Source organism: Anabrus simplex, chromosome 12, assembly GCF_040414725.1.
Source record: "Anabrus simplex isolate iqAnaSimp1 chromosome 12, ASM4041472v1, whole genome shotgun sequence".
Taxonomy (NCBI): Eukaryota; Metazoa; Arthropoda; class Insecta; order Orthoptera; family Tettigoniidae; genus Anabrus; species Anabrus simplex.
Window position 1 is genome coordinate 51,373,221 of NC_090276.1, and position 26,188 is coordinate 51,399,408.

General features: G+C 41.7%; 1 protein-coding gene across 1 annotated transcript in view; it reads right to left on the bottom strand.

Moving 5' to 3' along the window:
• jef (major facilitator superfamily domain-containing protein 6 jef) overlaps positions 1 to 26,188 on the bottom strand; it is a 127,047-nt gene that overhangs the window by 32,498 nt on the left and 68,361 nt on the right. Inside the window, exons 2-5 of the mRNA XM_067156047.2 lie at positions 16,804 to 17,161; positions 12,446 to 12,940; positions 7,454 to 7,609; positions 3,828 to 3,941 (exon numbers count right to left, since the gene is read on the bottom strand). Coding sequence (XP_067012148.2) covers positions 3,828 to 3,941; positions 7,454 to 7,609; positions 12,446 to 12,940; positions 16,804 to 17,161 — 1,123 coding nt within the window. The remainder of the gene's footprint in view (positions 1 to 3,827; positions 3,942 to 7,453; positions 7,610 to 12,445; positions 12,941 to 16,803; positions 17,162 to 26,188) is intronic.

Sequence of the window (26,188 nt, forward strand, 5' to 3'; positions counted from 1 at the left end):
GGCTAGCACACCATGGCCGTCTCAATTGGAAGCCATATTTTTGGTCGTACTAGCCCATGGGGGTGGGGGTGGGGTATTTATAACAAGTGGAAATGCAATTCTCCCCTAGTACGTCGGCACTGCATTGTGCTTATAACATGTATAGTTTGCAGAGGTGTTGCTACCGGTGTGCTAGCTGGCCAGTGACTTGGGAAGGTGCAGTATCCAACTGGTGAGCCCATGCCGCACTGGGGCAAAACACTGGTAATTTTTGACGATTGAGTTTCCTGTATTTTATTTAATTAACACAAATCTGTTCTTGCTTAAAGCTTCCAATAGTAATACTGTACAATAATGTTGTTTACTTCTTCCAGTAATCCAGAATTCTATGCTGGACTCAGCTACCGCTGGTAGCACACTTCTCAAATAAAATGCGGGCCTGGCAAATAATGTTGATCAATTTTGCATCATTTTTCATTAGCAATGAAGACTGAATGTCCTTATGACTGACAGAGCATGTTTGTAGGACTTCATGCTACATAAACCATCTTCTTGATCATCTTCGTTCTCGTCATCATTGCCATCAATTTGTTTTCTTTCTTTGGAGGTGATGGGTTATGAACTCTTTGATGTTTTCTAATGCTGCCTCTCTCTCAACTTCTAGATCAATGGCAAATTAATATCCTGCATTGACGTTGATATAATTACACTCTTTGAGAGTTTGCTGTAGCTCATCAGTATTTTTGTTTATTATGGTTCCTTCGGCAAGGTTAGATAAACTTGGCTTTGTGAAAGCAATGATGTATTGTATTTGGCGACACTCCTTTCACTGCTTCTGCGATCCAAGTTACAACAATGCTATCTCGGCCATCTTAGATCCATTCAGAATACTCATGTACTGAAAACAGTTAGGGAGGGAATTTACATATCTTTTTCATTACAGTAGGCCCTCACAAAATTTCCTTCCATTTCTATGTCAGACAGGTTCCACTAAATACAGATAAGCTTGCATGAATATTAAACCATAATTCATGTTATGATCTGGTGAATAATCTGAGGAACAAGTACAATCAAGACTCAATGAATGGAAAGTTAAGTTCCAAGAGTTCAGTCTCAAGATAAGCAAACTCAAAACAGTAGTAATTGCAATAAATAGAGAGGGACGACCAGCAAACATCATGCTAGGAAACCATCCACTAGAAAATGTGGAAAACTTCACGTACCTCGGCAGTGTAATATCTCAAGATACGTTAGCCACAAAGAAGGTGGCAAATAGAGTGCAGAAGAACTCTCACTTTTACCAGCAAGTACGAACACTCCTCTGGTATCCCAGTCAAAGCTGGTGATGTTCAATCGGTACTTCATACAAATCTTAACCTATGGTATTGAAACCCGCACCCTCACTAAGAAAGACTCATCAAAGTTGCAGGCATCCGAGATGAAGCTCCTTAGGTCCACAATTCAAAATACCAAACTGGACAAGTTAAGGAATGATGTGGTTAGGAAGGAAGCTGGGACTGTTACATCATTGTTGGATTGGGTGCGGTGGTTTGGACATGTAATGAGGATGGAGCCAACAAGGACAGCTTACAGTGTTAACTTGGAGAGACATGTGGTAGGAAAATGGATGGTGGGAAGACCTAGAACTCACTGGATGGACATTGTAAAGATGGACATTGCAGATTGGGGAAGGACACTGGAGATGTCACTAACAACAGAACATATCTCAGTAAGACAGAACGGAAGAGGCCAATAGTACCAGGGAAACTGGAACTGTAAAATGATGATGATGATGATGATGATAATGAATTCAAGGGACCAGGAATATTTTCTGGTATGGACAGTTGTCCGGTTCATAAAGGTTCCGCTAAAGTCAGGTTTTACTGTATAAGCAGTGAATAAAGTCGCTCTGATTGCTGGTCTGTATAAGAAATGGAAAGGAATGAACAAGTGAAGAAACAAGTCATATACAGATTGTGACAATAAAGTAGGCCATTCTTTGAGGACAAATTCCTCACATGTAGAAGAGGAAAATATGTTATATGAACATGGGTCCAGAAACTCTTTATTTCTATGTTAGAATTCATTTTCTACAACTCTACTTAGTACGAGGGGGGATCAAATATAAACAGGATTTTATTTTTTATTTAAATTCATGTATTGGAAAACACAAGGCAATTACAATTTTTTTTTTTTTTTTAAACATAGTTTCCTGCTTTGGAAATGTATTTGTCCAGGGTATGGGCAGCTCATCGTGAAAAGAACAGGGTCGTGTCACCAGCCAGTTGCGCACAAAGTCTTCCACACTCTCGTCATCTTCAAATCGTTGCCCTCCTAGAGCTTCTTTAAGTGGTCCAAACAAATGGAAATCGCAGGGCAATAAGTCCCGGCTGTAAGGAGGATGATCAAGTGTAGTCCAGTGCATTTCCTGTAGCTTGGAGACAGAGCTGCAGTATGGGGCCACGCATTGTCGTATCGGTTGGTAATACAGATGTTGATTCCCATAGGGAATTTAAAATATTTGTCCCGAATGAGTAAATTTATAATACCAATATAATGGTCCGTTATTGGACATTATAAATTTTCCAGCTAACTCATTCTTGGTTGCCTGCGTTTCGCCCTCGTGTGCTAAGTTAGGCGAAACGCAGGCAACCAAGAATGAGTTAGCTGGAAAATTTATAATGTCCAATAACGGACCATTATATTGGTATCGGTTGGTCTCGTATTTTGCGGCGATATGCAACCCTCGCCTTGTTCAACAGCTAGCAGTAGTAAGCAGCATTGATTGTGCATCGCTGATGCAAAATGCCTCGCCGATCGAAAAAACGGTTTCAAGAACCTTGCCACCTGACAGTCGAGTCTTGGCTTTCACTGGTGCTGCCTCCCCTTTCCTCTGCCACTCCTTATTGGCTTGTTTGAATTCGGGAGTGTAGTAGTGGACCCATGTTTCGTCACAGGTGACGATCTGACTCAGAAATGCATCACCTTCTTCCACAAACCTTGCTGTAAGCCTCTGACAGACCTCCAAACATACATTAATCATGGAAAACACACAGGAACAGAACCTGCCAGCACATTTAATCCCAGATGCTCTGATGTATCCCTGGAGTATTACATAGATAAAAGCATTTGAAAAGTGAATTTGGAGAAAGATGGAGGGGTGAGTTGGAAAGATAGTGTGAGAAATGAAGAGGTACCAAGAAGAGAGGGAGAAGAAAGAGAGATGCTACAAACCATACAAAGTTGAGAGATAAATTGGCTTGGACACTGCCTGATGACACATGCGATGGAAGGAGAATGAGAGGGAGGAAAAGGTTTCAGCTGGGAAACAACATTAAAGTGAGAAGAAGGTATGATCTACTGAAGATGAAGAAACGTGGAGGAACGACATTGAGAATACCTGCCATCTGGCAGAATGATGATGATGATGATGATGATGATGATGATGATGATGATGATGATGATGATGATGATGATGATGATGATGGTGGTGGTGGTGGTGGTGGTGGTGGTGGTGGTGATGGTGGTGGACCTCTCTGTATAAACATAACCTTGTTGCTTATTTTTACAAGCCCATCAGCCACAAGCATATTTCCTCATCTCCTCCACTGATGTTTCTACTGAAAGATTTTCACAAATGCATAGTTTTTCTTTTATGTCTAGGCTGTCAACCAAGACCTTAGTTGGTAAAATGTTATCCTCCATCCATTACTATGATTACTACATAAGAATGTATCAGGTTTTTTTTTTTTTTTTGAGTAAGAGTACAATATTGATACTAAGCCTGCCTATTTAGCATTTTTCTAAAATAATTCTTAACTTATTTCTATGGATAGGAATAGTCTTACCTTAACATGGCCAATTTGTTTAATCAGCCTAAAGCTGAAGAAGTATGCAAATATTTCCGAGATGTGGTTGATGACTGATGCGACACCAAACAGAGTCGGCGAACCTTCATAATCCTGTAAAATGGAGCAGTCTGGATTCAATCATACGTAAGTAAGATTTCCTTTTTTTTTACATTGACTTAACGTTGCACCAACTCAGGCAGGTCCAATGACGATGATGGGCTAGGACTGGGAAGGAGGTGACCAGGGAAATTGGAAACCATCTTCAGGGCTGCCAACCATGAGGTTCAAACCCACCATCTCCCAAATGAAATCTCACAGTTATGTGACCCAAACTGCATATCATATGCATGATCAGATCGATAGTATTACTTAATATATGGGGGTCATTTTATAAGTCTTGGCAAGTGGGTTATGTCGTCTGATAACGCTGAACCACAGAAAATCTGCAAGGACAAGGAAATGTGCGTCTCAATGGTAGCATCAAACGGGGTCGGGATACAGGAGTTAACAGAAGTGGGGGCTATCAAAAGACACGTACAAAGAATGCAGTGTTGTAGTATTTTCTTATGCACAACCTAAACACACACATGTGTTACAAACAGCTAACATCCTTCAGAATAGTCTCCCAGGGTGTCAATACATTGTTGCCAACTATGGAAAAGGCACTGAATATCATCAGTATATGGCACATAATACTGGTCTTACCATGCTGCTACCGGTATATGTTTGGACAATTTAAACACCATTGCCATGTCTTATCTACATACACGGTGGCACACAAATTCCTGACTCATTTACAAAGCAAATTACTTTTTAATCATAGGTCGAATACCATTCAACTTTCATACACATGGCTCGACTTTTTCCTGGAAAAATATGGAGAGGTCATTGTTGCAGACCTGATCGCCAACTATCTTGTTCCAGTTGTGTTTTCACCATGTCAGATTACAGTTGCCTAGAGCCTCTGTGGCTCAGGTGACAGCACGCTGGCCTCTCACCTCTGGGTTCCGTGGTTCATATTCCAGGCACTCCATGTGAAATTTGTGCCGGACAAAGCAGAGGTGGGTCAGGTTTTTCTCTGGGTACTCTGGTTTTCCCTCTCATGTTTCATTACTGCAACACTCTCCAATATTTTGATTTCATCTGTCAGTCATTAATCAATGCCCCAAAGAAATACAACAAGCTTTGGCAGCCGGTACAATTCCTATCATCGCCGCTAGATAGGGGCTTCATTTATTCCAACCCTGACCCAGTCAAATGACTGGAAACAGGGTGTGGATTTTCATTTTCAGATTGCAGTCACCTGTCTGTTCAAACAACATGCTAAAACTGTAGTGCTTTAAGCCGAGACTGTGCGTCACGGTGATACAAAGAAACTTTTGAGCCATATTTCAGGTTAAGGTTCAGATTCTTGTGACTTCTTTCTGTCTTGAACACTGGGACTACTACAAGAAGTTGGAAAATGTGAGAGTCTGCACAAGCGAATTTTGTTATTCCCAGATATTCCTCTGTACTCCAGACGACTTGCATCTTTTCCATTGTCCATGGGCTACTATTATTTTAATTTCCTGTTCACAGCCACCACTATCTCTCAGAAGTGAGCTTAGATAAATATACTCATGGACCACTACACTATGTCTGATAAAAATATTGAAACTTTCAGTACTGTATAAAAATTACTGTACAGAAATGAATTAACTTGTAAAAAATTTGTGTTGTTCTCTTGTTTCAAATGACACATTCTTGATTTTGCAGATCAATCCCTCCACTTCTTTAACCACAACTCATCCCTGGGTGTTGCTGCTGGATGTTGTTTGAAGCAATTCAGCGTGACCTCAAAATCTATCCTTGGCTGCAAAGTGACCAATCTTTTTGTTTCCTTCTTTATCTTTATCTTTGTTGTGTGTCCTGTCTTCATCAACATCAGCCTGGGAACAGCAGTAATGATTAGGTCATCGTTAGGCTCTTTGGGTGAAGCAGGCAGCCGGATATTCCAAGGTTGGACATGAGAAGGTGTACTGTACTGTACTTAGAACAACCAACAAAAACAATTCCAGCTGAACTGTTGTTGGTGAAACACCTACACAATCATGCTGTGCACAAACGCCACATAAATTTGATATAAAAGAAACTTGCACAGTATTTCAGTAAAATGTAACTTAAAAGATTTTCAGTCTGTCATAACACATAAGTTCAATATAAATCTTACACTATAACATACCTATCAAAAAAGCCCCCACGCTATTAACCCTTTCACTCCGGCATAGCGAGTACGGTGGCGTAACCCTCTGGATGTGAGCAGCAAGTAGCTCACTGAGCCCGCTGTGCGGAGTACTTGTTTCGCTCCGCTCTCCCATCCGCATAAGGCTCGCAACGTGAGGAGAGAACAGGAAGAAGTTAAATGTATTTTATTTTACTTTTAATGCAGAACTCCACCTGTAGTCATCTTCTCAGAAAAGTATCTATTAGTTCCTTGCACAGGAAAGTTATGATACTCATGTTAAAAAAATAGCTGAAAGAAACTTAACATAGTCCACTAAACTTTTCAGTCCAGAGTTAGCTGCGTCAAAATTATGTTTCTTTGGATTCACGTTCTTCTTTTTCCAATTTAGTTTCCTGCTCAGTGATTCAGGCACTGGTCTTCATCCTCACTATCCTCATCTTCAGTTGAATCGTCAAAGTAGGCCGACCTTTTAGACAACGAAGTGGTAACTGAAGTAGAAAACATGCCTGAAGTAGAAGGTGTGATTGAAGTTGTTCCGTCACCAGAATCAGATAATAAATCACTATCATCGTCATCTTCCTCAAAGTCGCTACCCAATATGAAGGCAAGTGCTTCCTCCACCATCAGGCCTTTCACAATTTAAAAGTAATTGAATGCTAAATTGAGAAGCACAAGCAGGTCAGCACAGGGGAGCAACTAGGCACAAAGTGAGTGCCATACCGGGCACGTAGCTTTTGTGTTTGAACTGGTTACTCCTGTCATCTGGTGATCATAGCAGTAACTATAGATTCCCAAGTCAGCTATGAGAGACCTCCAAGGCCAAACTTCCCCAGCAGTCTATCGTAGCAAAACGGAAAACAGCGGAAAGACGCACGACTTCTACAGCAGTCGACCGGCTATGAGGCACAGCTCCAGCACCCTTCCTTCCTCTCTCGAAGACGAATAAGAAGAAGCTCTCCGAGAGAAGGAAGGAAGGAAGGAAGGAAGGAAGGAAGGAAGGAAGGAAGGAAGGAAGGAAGGAAGGAAGTCAGCAGTCCACCAAGTGCGCAACTCAGCTCCCTCCTGCTAGAGCAGTCGACCGGAGTGAAATGGTTAACAAAGGAATAAAAATAGTATTTATAGCACATATTTTTATTCCTTGTTTAATAGCGTGTGTGTGTCTTTTTACATTTAACTGAGCTGACACTGGAAAGTTTGGCTTCCTTCTTGACATTACTTCAGTAAATAAAAAGGTGTTTAAATGCCTAAAAAGTGTATTTTTATTTCTTGTTTATGTAGAAATAAAGGTTTGTATTAATTTGTTTCCAGGTTATCCCAATTTTCATTAATGCAAATCACTTCTAGCCTGGAAAAACAAGGTGCATGTGAACGTAAGAAGACAAATGAGTAGAACTCTTACCTGTAAGTGCCAGAAAAGGAAGGTGAAGATCAGACCAATTCCAAAGCCCATGAACCAGGATACAAATAGGAAGGATGCACACTTGAGGTTTGCAAACTGTTTGAGGACCGTCACCCACTCAGGGATCTCACGCGTCGTCTGTGCGAACATCTTTGTCTGAAAAGGGCACAGTACTCATTTTTAGTTAAAGGTTCTGCATTTTTGAATTTGATGTCTTACAATATTTAAGTAAACAACTCCCTTAACAGAGCCCATCTACTTGAAGATAGTAGTGCATAAGATGTGAAGATTATCTTTGTCCTGTTGACATAAAAATCTCTTATGGCTGGGAGTCATCCTAAAATGTGTGTAATGTGATGGGGCAAAATGTGTGACAAAGTGTAACTATAGCAACCGTGCAGGCTGTGGTGTAAGGTATGGATGGATGGTCAGGCAATGTTACCTAGCAACCGTGCAGGCTGTGATGTAAGGTATGGATGGATGGCCAGACAATGTTACCTAGCAACCGTGCAGGCTGTGATGTAAGGTAGGGATGGGTGGCCAGACAGTGTTACCTAGCAACCGTGCAGGCTGTGATGTAAGGTATGGATGGATGGCCAGACAAGGTTACCTAGTAACCGTGCAGGCTGTGATGTAAGGTATGGATGGATGGCCAGACAGTGTTACCTAACGACCATGCAGGCTGTGATGTAAGGTAGGGATGGGTGGCCCGACAGTGTTACCTAGCAACTGTGCAGGCTGTGATGTAAGGTATGGATGGATGGCCAGACAGTGTTACCTAATGACCATGCAGGCTGTGATGTAAGGTATGGATGGATGGCCAGACAATGTTACCTAGCAACCATGCAGGCTGTGATGTAAGGCAGGGATGGATGGCTGGACAATGTTACCTAGCAACTGTGCAGGCTGTGATGTAAGGCAGGGATGGATGGCTGGACAATGTTACCTAGCAACCATGCAGGCTATGTCTTATGACTGGTTGCCATCAGAAATTAGCAGCCGCTGATGGATGTCATAACTGGGAGACATATTTACGATTATTTGATTTTCGCAAAGGGAAAAGTGCATTTCTTTTTGTTCCTGTGTTTCCCCTTGTTTTGCACACTCTGATGCTCCCTTTTTCCTCATTAACATGTCATTCTGTTTACCCTATTATGTGTGTGTTTTCTTGTTCCTGGAGAAACAATGTGAACCAGATATATGAGCATTAGAGAGATGGTCACACTGATAAATAATTTGAAAATCAAAATTGATATCTTGCGCCATTGTAATTTTATCAGCTGCTGGAGGTGGCCAATCAGATCGCTTCATGGGAGAATTCAAATGGGTTTTGCGAACCGGTCTTGTTAAATTAGCACGTGGATTAAAACAGGCTTAACAGCACCAGTCGAAGAAGAAACTTTGCCAGAGGAGAGATTTGAACTTGGACCTATGAGCTGACAAGATCCCGCCATAACAAGTACACTGGCTGAAACGCACGGTGTGTTTGTGTTGGACGCTGATTTCTCACCATGGCTCTGAAGCTGGTCTTAAGCCACATGCAGATTTAGCAACACTGCCTCGCAAAGCCCTTTTGAATTCACCTACAAAGTGCTCTCATTGGCTAACTTCAGCAGCTGATACTGAAATCAAACCATTAGATGGACACCATCACTTAAACAATAAGGAAACACAGCAGCTAATTGGTATTTCTACTGACCCAGAACAGAAAACAAGGTCTGTAGTATTTAAGATGAATATCTGACAATTATCACTGCAGGTCTTGATTCAGTTTGCCACCTCTTTACTGTACTAACTGTGTTTCTTCTGCAATAGCTATAATAAAGTCAAAGTAGAGAGCTAAACTCAACATCAGAAAAAAAATTGTGTTGCAATATCTACAAAACACCAAGGTACCACGAACTAATGAACATTCTTCTCATTCATAATTTTCATTTCCCCTTGTCCAGCTCCTGCCAGATGGGGGTGTTGATGGCACTTCTTCCACCATTCCTCTTCAGTAATTGTATTCCAGTCCAGTCTTCTTTTCCTTATACTGTTCTTGACAGAGTCCATCCATCTTGCTGTGGGCCTCCCTCTTGCCCTCCTTCCCTCCATTTTAACCTACAACACTTGTTTTGGTATCCTTCCCTCCTCCGTCCTCATAACATGTCCAAACCATCTCAATTTATCCTTCTCCATCCTGTCACTCAGTTTTTCTACCCCTATATCTTTTCTGACCTCAGCATTTCTTACTCTGTCTCTCCTTGTCTTCCCTATCATACTCCTCAGGAACTTCATCTCACTGGCCTGAATTTTACTCTCATCTCTTGCTGTCAATGTCCAAGTCTCTGATGCATACATTAATATAGGAGTATAGTACATCTTGTACATTATCTCTTTACATTTCATAGCAACTTCTCTATTCCACACCAGGTTTCTTACATTCTGGTAGAATGTATTTCCCACTAGTATCCTTCCGCTGATCTCCTTATCCAACCTTACATCTTGGATTATTTCACTTCCCAAATATTTGAAGCAATCAACAACATCAAGCATTTGTCCTCTGATACTACAATTGATTTTCCTTCTCTTTCTCCTCTTGTCATCATCACTGTTTTGCCCTTCCCTACACTGATTTTCATATCATATCATATTTCTCAGCGTTGTCATTTAAAGCCTCTAGTAGAATTTGCACTTCTGACTGTTGACTCCCCACATCACTACATATCCACAAACAATAATATTTTCTTATCCCCTTCTATACGTTGCCTTTGTTTTTTTTAGAATTTCATCCATAACCATTATAAATGTATTTGGAGACAATACACTTCCCTCTGTTAGTCCAGTTTGGTTTCTAAACCACTCTGTTCTTCCTACTGGAGTCTGGACACAACTGGAACAGTTTTTTTATACATTGCTTTCACTAGATCAAGGAATACCATCACAAGAGCTTTTCCATATCTCCACTGTTTATCCATCAGTAATCTCATGGTAAGTATAGTGTCTATTGCTGATCTGCTTAGCCATACTGCTCTTCTTCAAAATTTCTTTACACCCTTTCTCTCATTCTCCTTTCTATTATTCTCTCTAGTATTTTGGCTACTTGTGATAGTAATATATTTCCTTGATAACTGACACATACCTTCTTGTCACCTTTCTTAAATACTGGTATTATTACCAGATGTATGCATACGTTTTTGCTGGATTTTGTGGTAAAGGAAACACATAATTACAAGGGAAATTAATTTTTTTGTTTATTCAAAATATTGGCCATCGGCTTCTACACACTTTGCCCATCTTTCAGGTAAGTTATGAATACCATGCCAGAAAAACTGCTTGTCTTTTGCGGAAAACCATTCATTGAGCCATTTTCCAACTTCCTCGAAATTGCTGAAGTGCTGCTCTGCAAGTGCATGCTCCATTGATGCGAGGAGGTGATAGTCAGATGGCACCAGGTGGGTGTGGAAGGATGTCCCATCCAAGCGATTTCAAGGTGTCTGAATGGTTTTGCTGTGTAAGACGGTGCATTGTCATGTAACAAAATCACTTGCCATGTCTTCTGACCTATTCCGGTCATCTTTCAATTGATGTGTGATTTAAATTAATCATTTGTTGGCAATAGCGTTGTTCATTAATAGTTTTGCCGGGCTTCAAGAGTCTTTGTATTTTTGTGGTCTACCAGAGCGCTCACTGTCTTTCACAATGAAATCACCACGTTTAAATTATCAAAACCAAGTCTCACATGTTATAAACAATGGAGCGTGTTCACCATATGTTTCTACCAGCAAATGATGACTTTCTTTTGATTAAATTAGAAAAGCAAATGTTCTTTTTCAGGCACAAATGTCAACATGATCACTGAACGATACAACACAGACGCTAGCGTTTGGTGGACTTAACTTGTGTGTGTTGGTAGGTTAATGTCAGACGAACAAACTGACGTATGTGTCAAATTCATACGCTGCGTACTGTTCGCTAGCGCCATCTCTTAGTGAAACTGGAAAAGACTTATGCATTACACCTGGTACACTTTCACACCAACCTTCAGGCACTTCCATTTACCGCTATACACACCTTAGCAGCCTATATAACTAGAAGATATAACCAGAATTTAGAAGATGAACAGTACGGTTTTCGACATTCTTCTCATTATGTCTGTGAAATTGAATACTAATATACCACGGGTTTGTAATACCAAATGTTTTGTTTAAAAAATGTATAACTGACATTTTGCGTTTTATGAGATGAAAATTGTTGTTTGTTTGTTTGTTTGTTTGTTTGTTTGTTTGTTAAGAACTGTGATATCGAAGATCAGTGCACATGGCCATTTAAAAAGTCATTAATATCCTGTAGGATTTCTACATTAAATTATTTTTATATCTTTACGTTGCTGAAATTCACTTCTCTAACTAAAGTACCAGTCTGTCCAAAAATAAATACAAGAATCAGCCCCAAGAGGCACTGCTGGATATGATCAGCTGGGAAAGGAAGCTGCGGTGTCAAAAGTCTGAGATTTATGGGTTATATGGTTATCAGAACAATGAACCAAACGACCAGGAAAGACAAGATTAGAAATGAAGCAAGCAGGAAGGAAGATACAGGTTACACCGGTTTGGACATGTTATGAGGATGGACAGAACAAGAACAGCAAGGAATTACTTTGACAGAGAAGTGAAAGGGGAGAGTCCAGTAGGGAGGCCAAGGAATCGATGGATAGACACAGTGAAATTGGATGTCAGCAAGAGGAATGTCAAGTGGGAGAGGATAAAGGAATAAAAACTATTCTTTGACAGGAAGAACTGGTGAGTGCTTGTACACCACATCCAGAAAATTGGAGCTGGAAAATGATGATGATGATGATGGTTATAAGAAAAAAAAAAGAAGAGAGAACTAAGGCAAGATTAAGAAAGGAATCCAAGTGGAAAAACTTCATTGCAACTTATTATAGAATTACCCATAAACAAACAATCATTTAAACATATAGGATGTTAAAGATATAATTGAGATCACCTTGCCAACTAGTGGTGCTGTAGATTTGGTTTCAAGTGGAACCTTGGTTGGTTCAGCAAGCTGAGGCAAATTGAGTTGCTGGGCCAACTGTTGCTGCATCGTGTCCTCATACGACATCTCCGGAGGTTGTTTCTCTGGCTGTTCGATTGTCTGCTCCGCAGGGAAGTCATAGCGGAACGTAATCTGTGTGGCGGTAATGATGGCGCACCCCATGAGCACGGAGAATGTAGCAAAACATATCGTATAGTTCTTCTCTCGCTCGTCTGGTCCACATGGATGATCCGGGAAAGACGTGGAGTGGTCGAGCGCAATACCCACAAAGAACATGGCCAAACCCCAGCCCAGGGAGCCGAACATCCGCTGATGTCCATAGAGATCTGCGTCCTCACCCAGTAAGGTTATCACCGCAGAGTCCGCTAATGTTATAGCAGGAGCACTGAAGAACTCACCGATAATTACCAGAAGTAAAAGAAGGAAGAAAGCTTTCTCTATATCCTGAAAAAAATTAAATAAAAAATTTCATACTATTAATAAAATACAAACACAGATAAGAGCTGAAACAGACATATAATTTCTATCAAGTTATTTGTGACAACAGAAAATGCCATTCACCTCTACATAGAGGCTACCTAATGGAAAAAACATTCCATATATACATGTCTTATAACTAGGGTCTGGATTTTTATCTAATATCAAAGTGTGAAATATGTAGCCTACATAAAAATGTACAGGACCGGTCAAAAGTTTAGGACCACGTGAAGAAATCACGAAATGTCATATAGAACCTAATAAATTTTTTCAAAGCAGTGCCAAGATGGTTGATTTTTCTGTCTTTGTCATGTATGCCCCAAGGTCTCGGGGCGAGCTATCGGTGTCAGACTTATCTGCCGTGAGGGTTTCATTTGCGCTCTGCAGATGGCATCCAAGAACACATTTCTGATGCCGATAGTTCACACTGGGATCTATGACAAGAACAAGGAAAAATTGACCATCTTAGCACTGGTTTGAAAAAAAAAAACACTGACACACACAAAAATCAGTGCTACTTTTTTTTTTTTGCAATTTTTTAATTTATTTATACCTGTTGCTATTTCTACAAAAGAATCTTGGTGATGATACTTGCAACCAATTAGTTCTTATGAGTTTTGACTTGACATTTTAGCGCTGCCTTTTGGCGGAGGCTAAGTGAATTAATAAACATTTTTCTTTATGATTTTGCGTTCTTTTTATTAATGTTTTCAATATCTGCTTTCCTGTTCAAAATTAGCATTTCTGATCCATAAAGATATTCTGGTTGATTGACTGTATTGTAATGTCTTTGTTTTGTGTGCTTGGAGATGCATTTTTTGTTGTAGATATTTTGGGTTAGTTGGTATGCATTTTCCATCTTTTGGTGTCTAAATTCATTGGCTTTTGTATCGAGTCCATTTTCCGGAATTGTTTCACCAAGATTATTTGATATATTTTGTCTCCATGTAGTACTACTAGTAGTAGTAGTAATAGTAGTAGTAGATGATTCTTTTAATATTGGAAGACGTTAACCCGCCAGTGGTCGCTAGGATGAAAGTAACACGAATGGTCGCACATTGAGCAAAATGCTCACGGTATAATATGACGTGTTTACATGTAAAATACCAACCGATTTCAAGCCTAAATATATTAACACAATAAATGAACATAAGAATAAATCTCAAATGGTTATAAAGAACACTATAAATTATAAATAAAATTATAAATAGTAATACATCTCAAATGGTTATAACTGTATCTGGAAGAAACAATTCCCAACTTTCTAAAATAGTGTGTGCGTCTTTTGCAATGCCCTTTACACAAGGAGGGTAAGTCACTATATTTTCAGCCAGATTTAAATTTCTACCAGTACTTGGAAAAAAACGCGGATCTGCAAGGAAGGTAACCGTTATAATATGGAGGTGGACTGTAAAATAAATAACATTATTATGTTCTTCTCCTTTTTCTTCTTTCATTCTTTCTTATATTTTCAACACAAGTATGTGACCGTGGATTTCTTCTTGGTGGGTGTCTGCCCCACTTTGTCACGTTAACTTTCCCTGTTTGAACATTGTCACTAAACATGAAATTCTCATTTTCCTCCAACATATGTTGTTCATCAGCTACAGATTGCTCTCCAGGTACGGTTCCATCAGCACGTTCTTCGGGCTCGGCCTGTTCAGTATCCGTAGGCCTATCATGTTTGCTGTGTTCACTTTCACTATCCGAGTCACTGTTTTCGCCCTCGAGTTGATCACTAGGAATTTCATCAAACCAAGCTAATATGCCACGAGTTGAAGCCATCGTCACGCACTAATTACATAACACATTAATACAACAAGTTGCAAAGATCTGTTCTAACTATGAAACAACATACAGCAATAGCAAAAGTATAACACACACAGAAATTAGCGCCAACGTGACTGGTTGCGTGTGAAGCAAAATGCTCACCGTTGACAGTTGCTGTCCCTTCTCAAGGTCACAGATGTGCGTTTCAATACATCCGTCCCTCTCTCAAAACTGCAGTGCAAAGGTACATCTGGGATCAAGTTTGAAACTACATGCTGTATACAAGAGCAGATGATTTTCAATGACCATAGCATTTTGCTCATCTAGTGACCACTGGCGGGTTAAGCAAATAACTCAGTCAAGTCTTCAGTGGGTTCTTCTTCTTGTTCCAATAGGCTTTGATTCCTTCCGAGAAGGCTTGTTTACGTTCTGTACTGTTTTTGTTGTGGTTGCTCCCAATTGCTTACTTTGTGTCTAAAGATGTTCCTTGCTGGAATGTCTGTTGAACTTACGTTTGTGTTATTGAGGTCCTTTCAAAGTTCAGCAGGCCTGGGTGTTGAGTTCTTAAGTGTGGTTTAATCTATTAGCCCTTTTGTCAATTGATTTTCTGCTAATCTAGTGAGATGACTGAAGAATTTCATTCATATTTTCCTAAAGCAATTTTGATGTTTGAGAACTTTCCTGTTGTTTTGATTGATTGTAACCTGTAACCATCTTGGGTGTATCTTGCTCCTAAGGTTTTCCTAATGATCTTCCTCTCTTCTTTTTTTGATTTCTTCAAGTTCTTGTTTTCTGTTGAGTGCCAGTGTTTCAGTTGCGTAAAGGACTTTTGGTTTTATGACTGTGTTGTAATACCGAACTTTTGTGTCTATTATTATTATTAGCATTTCTTAATCCGTTTATCCTCTAGGGTTGGTTTTTCCCTTGGACTCAGTGAGGGAACTCACCTCTACCGCCTCAAGGGCAGTGTCCTGGAGCATGAGACTTTGGGTTGGGGGATACAACTGGGAAAGACGACCAATACCTTGCCCAGACGGCCTCACCTGCTATGCTAAACAGGGGCCTTGTAGGGGTAGGGGAAGATTGGAAGGGATAGGTATGGAAGAGGGAAGGAAGCAGCCGTGGCCTTAAGTTAGGTACCATCCCGGCATTTGCCTGGAGGATAAATGGGGAAACCACAGAAAACCGCTTTGAAGATGGCTGAGATGGGAATCGAACCCCCTCTACTCAGTTGACCTCCCGAGGCTGAGTGCACCCCGTTCCAGCCTTCATACCACTTTTCAAAATTTCGAGGCAGAGCGTGGAATCGAACCCGGCCTTCGGGGGTGGCAGCTAATTACACTAACCACTATACCACAGAGGCGGGCATTATTATTTTTTTTTAATTTTTTCTTTTTTTACATCATTATGCCCTACTCAGGAGCATGGTTGAACTTGGTTAGCTGATGTGTTGGCCTTCTTTTCCTCCCAAAATCTCTTCATCCTCTCGCTGAGCTTCTTCCTTCGTTCTTCTGTCCAAGTTATAATAGCTCTGGTGTTGGGTTTGTCTTCAAAGTGGTGATTGCCGATTTTGGTTCTGAATTTACATCTGTCCTGTACAGTGTCTTCTGAGATGTTGATTTCCTGGAGATCAATTTCACGAAGCCAGCTGTTCTTGGTTTTATTATTATTATTATTATTATTATTATTATTATTATTATTATTATTATTATTATTATTATATGTGTCCGACTCATTGGCTGAATGGTCAGTATTGAGGCCTTCGGTTCAGAGTGTCCCGGTTTCGATTCCCGGCCGGGTCGGGAATTTTAATCGTATTTGATAAATTTTTCTGGCTCGGGGACTGGGTATTTGTGTTTGTTCCAACACTTTCCTCGTCATATTCAGACACACTACACTATCAACCACCACAGAAACACGCAATAGTGATTTCATCCTTCTATATAAGGTTGGCGACAGGAAGGGCATCCGGCCGAAAAGCAGAGCCAAATGCACATGTGCGACACAGTTCGCACCTGATTTAAAGCAGAACCATTCAAGGATGCTGTGTCGTTGCTTACCTGTGTGCGGTACACAATGGAGCTAAAGAGCGGTGAGACCCAGCTCTTGTGTTCGTCCTCGTTGTAATTGGAAGCATAGCGCACGGTGACGGGGCTCTGCCCCACGGGGATGTGAGGTCGCGGCGAACGGATAGAGCGAACAAGCTTTGGGCTCTTGAAGTCGTCAATGAGGAAAAGCACAGGCGGAGCTTCCCTCTTCACAAAGTTGGCCTGGGCGTTGTCTGGCTCCCTCAGAACGTAGGTGAAGTTCTTCTCGAGCAGGCACGAAGTGGCGGGCGGCTGAATGAACCCTAGAGGTAGGGTGAAGATGATCCAGGCTGACAAGGATGCAAGTAACAGCACCTTCCCCTTCTGCCACCTGCAAACAGAAAATCACTGAGACTCTTCTCTTCATCGGTGTATGTATGTATGTATGTTGGGTATTCAGCCCGAAGGCTGGTTGGATCCTCAACAGGTCCACCATTAGCTGTCATAGATTGCCTAGGTGTCACTGAAGAGGCGTACTAGGGAAATGAGGAGTGAGGTAGTTTCCCGTTGCTTTCCTCGCTGGGCCAGAAGTTGCTATTGCATATCAGTCTGCCAAGCCCACTGAAATGCGTGCACCAACCGACCCTATGAGCAACATTTTCACACCATTCATAGCAGGGACTGGCTGCATAAGGAATGGCATTACTAGCATCACTCACACCGCAGCCACTTTCATATTGTCAAAGCCAAGGATGAGACTCAGACAGGTAAATGAAAGTAACAAATTTATTCTAGCCCAAACCAGAAGACATAGTGCACTGTAAACACTACATCGGTAATCAATACAATGTGAATGTGATAAAGGTAGAGGAATGAAGATCAGACAAATCTCCCTCACAAGAAAGTTGCGAGATCTTCCTCTCGGTCGGCGGGTGCAAAGTGAGTCTCGGCCTACACCCGCTGGTCCGTGGACGGACAGCTCTGCACTCCGAGTGGCCAACCGAGCAGAGGAGTGGTGGCCACGGCTGGTCCGTGGTCCGACAGCTCTGCACTCCGACCGGCCAACCGAGCAGAGAAGGGGTGGCCACGGTTGGTTCGTGGTCCGACAGGTCTGCACTCCGACCGGCCAACCGAGCAGAGGAGGGGTGGCCACGGCTGGTCCGAGGTTCGACAGCTCTGCACAGTGACCGGCCAACCAAGCAGAGGACGAGTGGCTACGACTCTACCGTGACTCTACGCCTCTGTATTTGTGAGACTGAGAGGGCTGGTCCCCACCGTCGGCTGCCTGAGAATGGTTTTCCGTGGTTTTCTATTTTCCTGCATTTTTCAGGACAGTTCCTAGCATAGGCCACGGCCGCCAATCCTCTCACCTTCTCCGATACAAATCTCTTGGCTTTTTAGAAGGCGTCACCGTCTAAAAGGCCCGTCTCCCCCTTCAGGAGAGGAACGAAAACATTTTAGTAGTACCCAGTAGTATCTTCCTCTCCTGCTGTGACCGCTGGCACCTCAAACTCAACCCCTGCAAGACCCAATGTGTTCTCTTCCGCCGTAAACGACGAAAAGCAGTAGCCCACCAGCAACCCAGACCAGCTCAAAACACCTCGATTCGCGCCCAGCCCACCTGAAATACCTTAGCATCCTCTTCGACCAATATCTTACTTTCCGTCCCCTTTTCCTAAACCTAAAAATCAAGACTGCCACTCGTGCCCGACTGGTTCGTTTGCCTAGCCGGCACTCGGTGGGGTCTTAACTCTTCCCTCCTCCTCGTCACCTACAAGACCTTCGTTCGACCTCCTTTTACCTATGTCTCACCACCTGGGCAGCCAGAGTCCACTCCAACCCCAACCTCTACAACTTTCTCCTCTCTATTGTACACCGTACCGTACGCCATGCCCTCTGGCTGCCATTCCTTTTTCATACCTCCGACTTCTACGATATCTTTCCCTTCCCTAAACTCGACTCCTATGTCCTAATCCACTTCGAACGTGCCTTCCTTCGAGCCCTCAACCGAGACCACCTCTCCCTTAACCAATTCCTACATGATCCACATCCTCCTTCCCCATACCTTATCCTAACTCCTCTACATCTTTATCGGTCCGTTCCCCCAGTCCAAGGTCATGTTTAACTGTGATCTGTGACGGAACGCCCTAAACCGTGTTTTCCTCCCATCTCTCGCCAAAAAGATAACAATATGATCCAAAAAAACAATTGTTATGGGAAACTTTGTGTATGAATGTAAATAGACACGTAAAACCAAATATGTATTATGAAACTTAAATTGTGAATATTCCAAACCATGCACTTTGAATAACAATAACAAGTAAAGAAATAAACTTACAAAATAAAAAAGAACAAATATGATTAGCCAATAGGCCAAAGCCCTCCTATCTCCTTATTTCCACACATCCCTTTCGCAACTCCTAAATACCTCTCTTCAGCTTTAACCCTCCTGGATCTCCTGGCCAGAGAGAAGGCGTTACCTTCTAGGTGGCCCTCCTCCCCCCTTCAGGGGAGGAATGATAACTTGCTTACAAAATATCTTGAAATACAGTACATGCAGGGCAGACTATGGCTAAATAGCTAAGTTGGGCCATAAATCTGTTATTACGAGAAAGAATGGATTAATAGTGGTAATTAGAATATTAATTATTAGTATTATTACTGTTGTTTTGTCATTGTTATTTACTTAATGTAATTCATTATTAAATTGCATGTGAATTTGTCGCCCAGATGGCACATGCCCAATCTGTTGTTTACCTAGTCTTTTCTTAAACAACTGCAAATAATTTGGAAATTAATTCTTCCGAGATTAGGGATGCCATACGTCCTGAAAAAGCGGGATTGTCCTGAATTTGAGCATGTGTCCCGACGTCCTGACTGTATTTTTAAAAATCCCTAAATGTCCTGAATTTTAAAAATCAGAGTAAATTATTTTTAAAAGTTCTCAAATGCTTTTGAAAGGGAATGTCTCATCTGTTACTTAAAAATCTATGCAAATAATATTGAATATTATATAATTTCGGAGTGGTCTGTAAAGAAGGTATTTTAGCCAACTTAAATTATGATTTCCTCATTATTTCTCTATTTGAATTTTAACGTTAACATCGTACCGGTATAAAAAGTGTGTCTTTTGGTAATGGATGGGATGATTCACATGGAATGACCAAAATACACTCGTGGGAACCATAGGCGCCAACTTTTGGTCTTGAGCACGGGGCAAGGACGAATATATCAAATATTTTTACGGGAGCAAAAACACGATTGCGTCCCCGTACCACTATATGCATGGGGGCAAGTGCTCCCGTGGAGTCGGCACCTATGTTTGGAACTTATCGATGTTGGTGTCCTGAATTTCATCCTGAACCTTATAGCAACCCTATCCGAGATGTCAGTACAGAGATAGCATGGAAATGACATCAGTGGACGAATCATTTCAAGTGGTGTTTTTAAAAGTAGGAAAGATTACAATATGAAAATAAAGTTGGAACTCAAGAAGACAAATTGGGCCAAATATTCGTCTACAGTGGCGTGCACTGAACCCCATCCACCCCAGCACTGCTAGGGTAAAGAACTTTGTATTAATATTTTCTAGTTATTCCTTAGAACGCTTTTTATAATGTTTGAAAAATTGCGAATATCTAAGCCAAGCCAAGTACAGCTGTCTCGAACGCTCCCACTACCGTAGTTCAGCTTCTCCAGCGCGCTGGGTTTCCTTGCCGGCGCAAAAGAGAGCTACCCCAGCGAAATTTAAGGTTGCCTGGGTGATGCATACACTTGAAGCTTCCTTGTCCTGGCAGCGGGGCGGAGCTGTAGGCCCTCCCCCGACAGCAATTTACGGCGACAGGCCAGCTAGATTAGGTAAGGTAATGTTAGTTTTAATACTTGACACTGGAAGTCTTCAACGCCACACACTAGAGACTGCAAGGAAAATATCATCATCTTAACAGTATAGCCACTTGCACATCGTCTTGCTAATAAAAATAGAGCCAGTATGTGAAATCAATTGTAATATAGAAGAATATATTTTAGTCTTGGGTTTCGGTATGTATACAGATTTTTCTAGCAATTCATTGACGGCACGTGTAGAATATGTGTTCCGATAGGCGCAGAAAAATATTTAGGTTGCCCAGCATGAACACAGAGTTAAGTACAAAATAAAATAAATTTGTATTTGGTTGTCTGTGATGGTGGTATACAATGAATTTTTGTAATGTTCCTCTTGGATTATAGGTGAAGGTTTCGCGAGTTCTGTGGCATTCTTCATGAATATAACGTGTGTTATACGTCGTGACAAATATTTTCCCTCGTTTGTCGTTGATACACGTGCACTCGGTATGCGAGTGAAACTATCAAACTTCAGCGACGGTAAAATACCAGTTACATTTTGCTGATTAGTTTAGATTAGGCTTTTGAAGTAAAAAACAAATAGTTAGTCCCAATGTATTTTTGTGAAAAACATGACTGCACTATTACGAAGCGTCACCGAATGAAACTGTAAGTACTTTGTTTAAAATCTGCTATAGATTAAGTTATGATGGTGTCTTCACTGCCGTTGATATAGATTTGGAAGTATGTGCGAGCGTGTGGTTGAAAATATTCTTGAAAGATCTTTCTCAGATACCTTTCCACGAAAAACGCAGCCTTATAAAATGGTAATTGTGACTTTAGAGAGTGTAGTGGGGCTACGATTGTTTATATTTAAAACACTTTTTTGCAGCTGGGGTAATGAATATGTTCACCGCACGCCACTGTTCGTTTATAGGAGGAGTAATTAGGGATATCAATGATCATTAACAAAATGTCTTATCTCTGATTCGATTTCCTTACTCATATCATTTATTTATATATACACTAGTGTCCAAAAGTTAAGCATAATCACTAAACGAGGCCATACCGCCTGATAGGAATGTCAGACGGATTGCTGAACAAACAGAAGCCGAATCACACACCATATGTCACGCAACTTTACCACAAAAAAAAAAAAAAAACCAGTGTCAGAAAGGTTCTGATAGCTAAGGAACACCTTTGACAACAACTAACAAAACTTGGCAATGTCTTCCACAACAAAATATGCTGTTAATAGGGTGTACGGTTACCCCTAACGGCCACACATGCTTCGCAGCAACGTGGCATGTTCTCTATCAGGTGGTCCAAGAGCTCTTGTGGCAGTCGATCCCATACCTCCGAAAGGGCAATGCGAAGGTCTTGGAGGGTCCTTGGTGGAGGCTGGCGGGAAGCAATTCGCCTCCCCAATGCATCCCAGGCATGTTATATAGGATTCAGATCCGCAGACCTTGCTGGCCAGTTCATGCGATGAATGTCTTCGCCAGCCAGAAATTCATCCACCAGAGCAGCGCGGTGCGGTCGGGCATTATCGTCCATTAAGAGGAAGTCTGCACCAACCGCACCTCTGAAAGAGTCGAACATGTGGTCTCAGTACCTCGTCCTTGTATGTCCGAGCGTTAACAGTGTTCCTCAGACCACCCATGAAGATGCAATGCAATTTTTTCGAATCGCCTGATCCACTCGCTGAATAAGATCATCGGCTGTCACTCGCTTTCCTCCATGACCGCCTGCATCATGAACGTCTGTACGTCCTGCTTTAAAGTTCCTGTACCATTGCCGCACTTCGCTGTCACTCATGACAGTTTCACCGTACATTTTTCCTTTGGTCGATGAATTTCGGCTGCATTGCACCCCTCAGCATGAAGAAATCGAAGGACAGCACGCACATCACACTTGGCGGGAGACTCTATTGTCCTAGGCATGTTTACGTGCTCACTACGCGCTCAGAACTGACAAGTGTGTCGTGATGCGGTCGACAAGCATACTAGAGACACTGCGCAACACATCTGCATAGCGCTTCATCTGATTCTCACTGTGGTTTTAATTTCGCGACAGATCGAACGTTGAAAAAAATAGCCCTCGTAAAATCCGTGGACTAGTGAAACGGACCTTCATTTTAAACAACTTTTGTAATGTAGGTACACAATTTTGTTTACTCTTCAAATGACGGAGAAAATTAGTATTTTCTGCGGGTTTCGTGCTCTGCATTGAGTGAACGACAACGAACCTACCGATTACCATGGCAACGCCTCCGGCTGCTTGCCAGTAGGTAAGTAATGTAATGCCGTTTTCGTCGTAATTCCTATAAACTCGTGGTTGGTCGTTGGGTAGAAGGCAAGAGAGACGCCAAGCTTCCATTCTGAGGTATACTTCTCTCTTTATAATGAAAACTCCCCATCTCCATTGTGAATGGTATTAGGCAATCTGCCGTTATAGTGGAAATTCCCGAACTGGATTGTGAATAGCAGCAGGAAACATGGTCTGTCATTATCATCAAAACTTCCCAATGAGCACCGTACATCGGAAGCAACGTATGCGGTGGTCCCGTGGTTTTCCTCGGATAATACTAAGAGACATGCAATTTAGTGTCATCTTTCTCACTGCGTGTACAGTACTGTAATTTGCGTTGAAATCCGTATACAATATAGAATATCGTAGCGAAGCACGGCTACATTTGCCAGTCTATGCTTTAGTCTATATCAGTTTAAAATAAATGTACAATTCTACTGCACTTTATTCATTCTTATTTTATTGTTACCTCTATGCGAATGCGATTTTTAGTTTCATGTTAATATTATACTTTTGATGAATGAACTCATATTTCTGTCTTTCTTCAGAACATTACAAAAAGCTCATTCAAAAATGTATAACCGCTAAAAAATACTAAATTTAAGACTTCAAAACGCAAATATATTACCAACCCCACATAATTATAATCTTTCCTGTTGATCTTGAATAATAAAGACGATGTTAATATCTTTCATATTCTGGTGGTGTTGGTGGCTATTGTTTTAAGAGGAAGCACAACTAGGCAATCATCGTCAATATAACACTAATCAGAGAGAAAAAATGGAAGGGGTCCGATAAGTCGAAAAATGAGGGTATCGGCCAAAGAAAGACAAGAGCCACGAAGAGTGTGAAAATTAAAGACTCCATTGGCCTTCGGAATCTAATACCGTCGGGGTCGGAAGTGACCAAGAGTTGGCCAATGGAGGTCGAATAGGATAGATGAAAGTGAGGAACCTGGCACCACAAGTAAGTGAAACAATGTTAAGACACAAAAGGGCCCCGTGGTCGCCAACCCACGCTCCCAAGTTAAGAGCCCCTGGTAATTTCATGTTCTTGTACAACAGTAAGATTCACAGGCTCTTACTGAAAAGAATGGATTAATTTACGGATACTGAATGACTATTGAAATTAAACGTAATAAGCGAGAACTAAAACCTGTACATATTATGTTAAAATTACGTTAAATTGAACATATGATTGCTTCTGATATAAGGTGAGAGGGGAACATTGTATGTAGCTATGTAAGAAAGTATTTGAATTTTATGGGGCATGCATATGGACTCTCGGGTCGATGAAAGCTTCGATACGGCCTGTGTATCACGAAGGAAGTGCTCTGAAGAACTGGAAATAATATTTCGGTTCAGTTTTTGGAAGCTTGATATGTCAGACTTGTTTCTAAGGAAACGTGCAAACTTATTATTGTCACAAAAACGTATTAATGTATGAGGAAATAGCAGCTTGTAATACATGCGATACATAGTCATCACTGATCATTGAGCGTGATGCACCATCTACAGGATTGAGATAGTACCACTACTACAGTAATTTATATCCTTAAAGGAATAGTCCAGAATAGAATGCGAGAGCAGGAGTTTCACAGCCCAATTCAACAATCTTCCGGTAGGTAACAATATAATATACGAGAGAAACTCAGTTCTTTTTTCTTGCGACCTTATTTCTTAGTGTAACATAATTTTAAGATCTGGTAGAAAAAATGGGATTGGGAGAAGTCTTCATTCTGCTCTATGATTACAACACATTCGGTGCACAGTCAACACCAAGAGACGACAGAAGCATACTATTGTTGAACAGGTCGTTTACTGTGCAGTCCGCATTCAGTTAATATAAGAAGGGTAAGGAAGATTTTCACTATTCCCCGTTCACCCAGCACGCGTCCGTAAGGATTCCGGGGGCGGTCAAGCGTGCTGACTCTTTGGATGGTTGCCACGGGTGATGGCGGGGAGGGGCCATCACTACGGGGAAGCCTGCTGCGATCGTAGCTAGTACTCCCCCACTGTACTTGTTAATATCGTCGGGGTGACAGCCGAACTCGACACGAGGTCACTGCTCCTCAGAACAGGGATTTTTTCTCTGTTTGAGGATTCAGTCCCGAGTGTCGGCAATGGCTGAAACTTCGAGGATATTAGCAAATACGCGGGATGAGGTGCGCGTCCGAAAGGATTCCGGGGGCGACAAAGCGCATCGACATACTGGATGGTCGCCACGGGTGATGGCGGGGAGGGGCCATCACCTCTACGAAAGCTTCCTGCGTTAGGTCAAGGAAGCAAGACACCCTCATCGTATCTGGTGGTGTCTTTGGGGTGACTGCCAAATTCCAGACGAGGTCAAGGACTGTTGATCTGTTTTGAGAATCAGTCTGCGACCGAGGCGCGGGGATGACTCAAGCCTCAGAGGCATCAGCAAATAAGTGTACCGTAGGGTTCAGATCCGAAAGGAAACAAAACGCAATCCCCACCCACTCTCTGAATGGTAGACACCATTGCAAATTGCTGCATTAGTTAGGTCAAGATTGAAAGAATTCTCCTTGGTTGATTGGATATGTCCTCATAACCTACTTCCTTTGGCTGCGAAACCGCTGGTTTCTTCCAGCTTCCTCCTAACTTCCACATTGGCGTTCGAAAACATTATGGGAAAAAAAGGCTCTGAATGTCTAAATCATCTCCACGGGTAAGGGCACGGACCATCTTCACAATGAAGACAGATATATCAGAGTATCTTTCTGTCACATCTTCCGGGTAGATCTGCTGAAAGGTGTTGTGTAAAATGTTTCTTCACTGCTTTTGTCTGCTATAGTTGCAGCTGCTGCTCTTCTGGATTTATCACATAGGCTACTACAGATGAGACAGAGGGATTTAGAAGTTCTACCCACTATTTGACAAGAGGGAAGAAACGTGCGCTGAATCGACAAAAAGACGCATGTTGCTGTGAAGAACTTCAATTGTAAAATTTTGGTATTCGTGGATGGTCATAAAATCTATGTATGGATAATTTTATCTATCCCTATGATCATCATCATCATCATCATCTAAAGGCTTCGCCTTGTCGCTGCAACCATTGATCTCTTCTCTCTGCGATCCTTTCCATCTCTCCATAACCTTGGCATCCCATCATCTCAACTACCTCTTCAATGATCTTCTTCCGTGGTTTCCCTCTGCCTTTCTTTCCCATCACCTTGCCTTCGAACAAGTTCTTTATGAAGTTATGCCGGAGAATGTGACCGAAAACTGATGCTTTTCTCCTTTTTATCGTTGTTATTAAATGT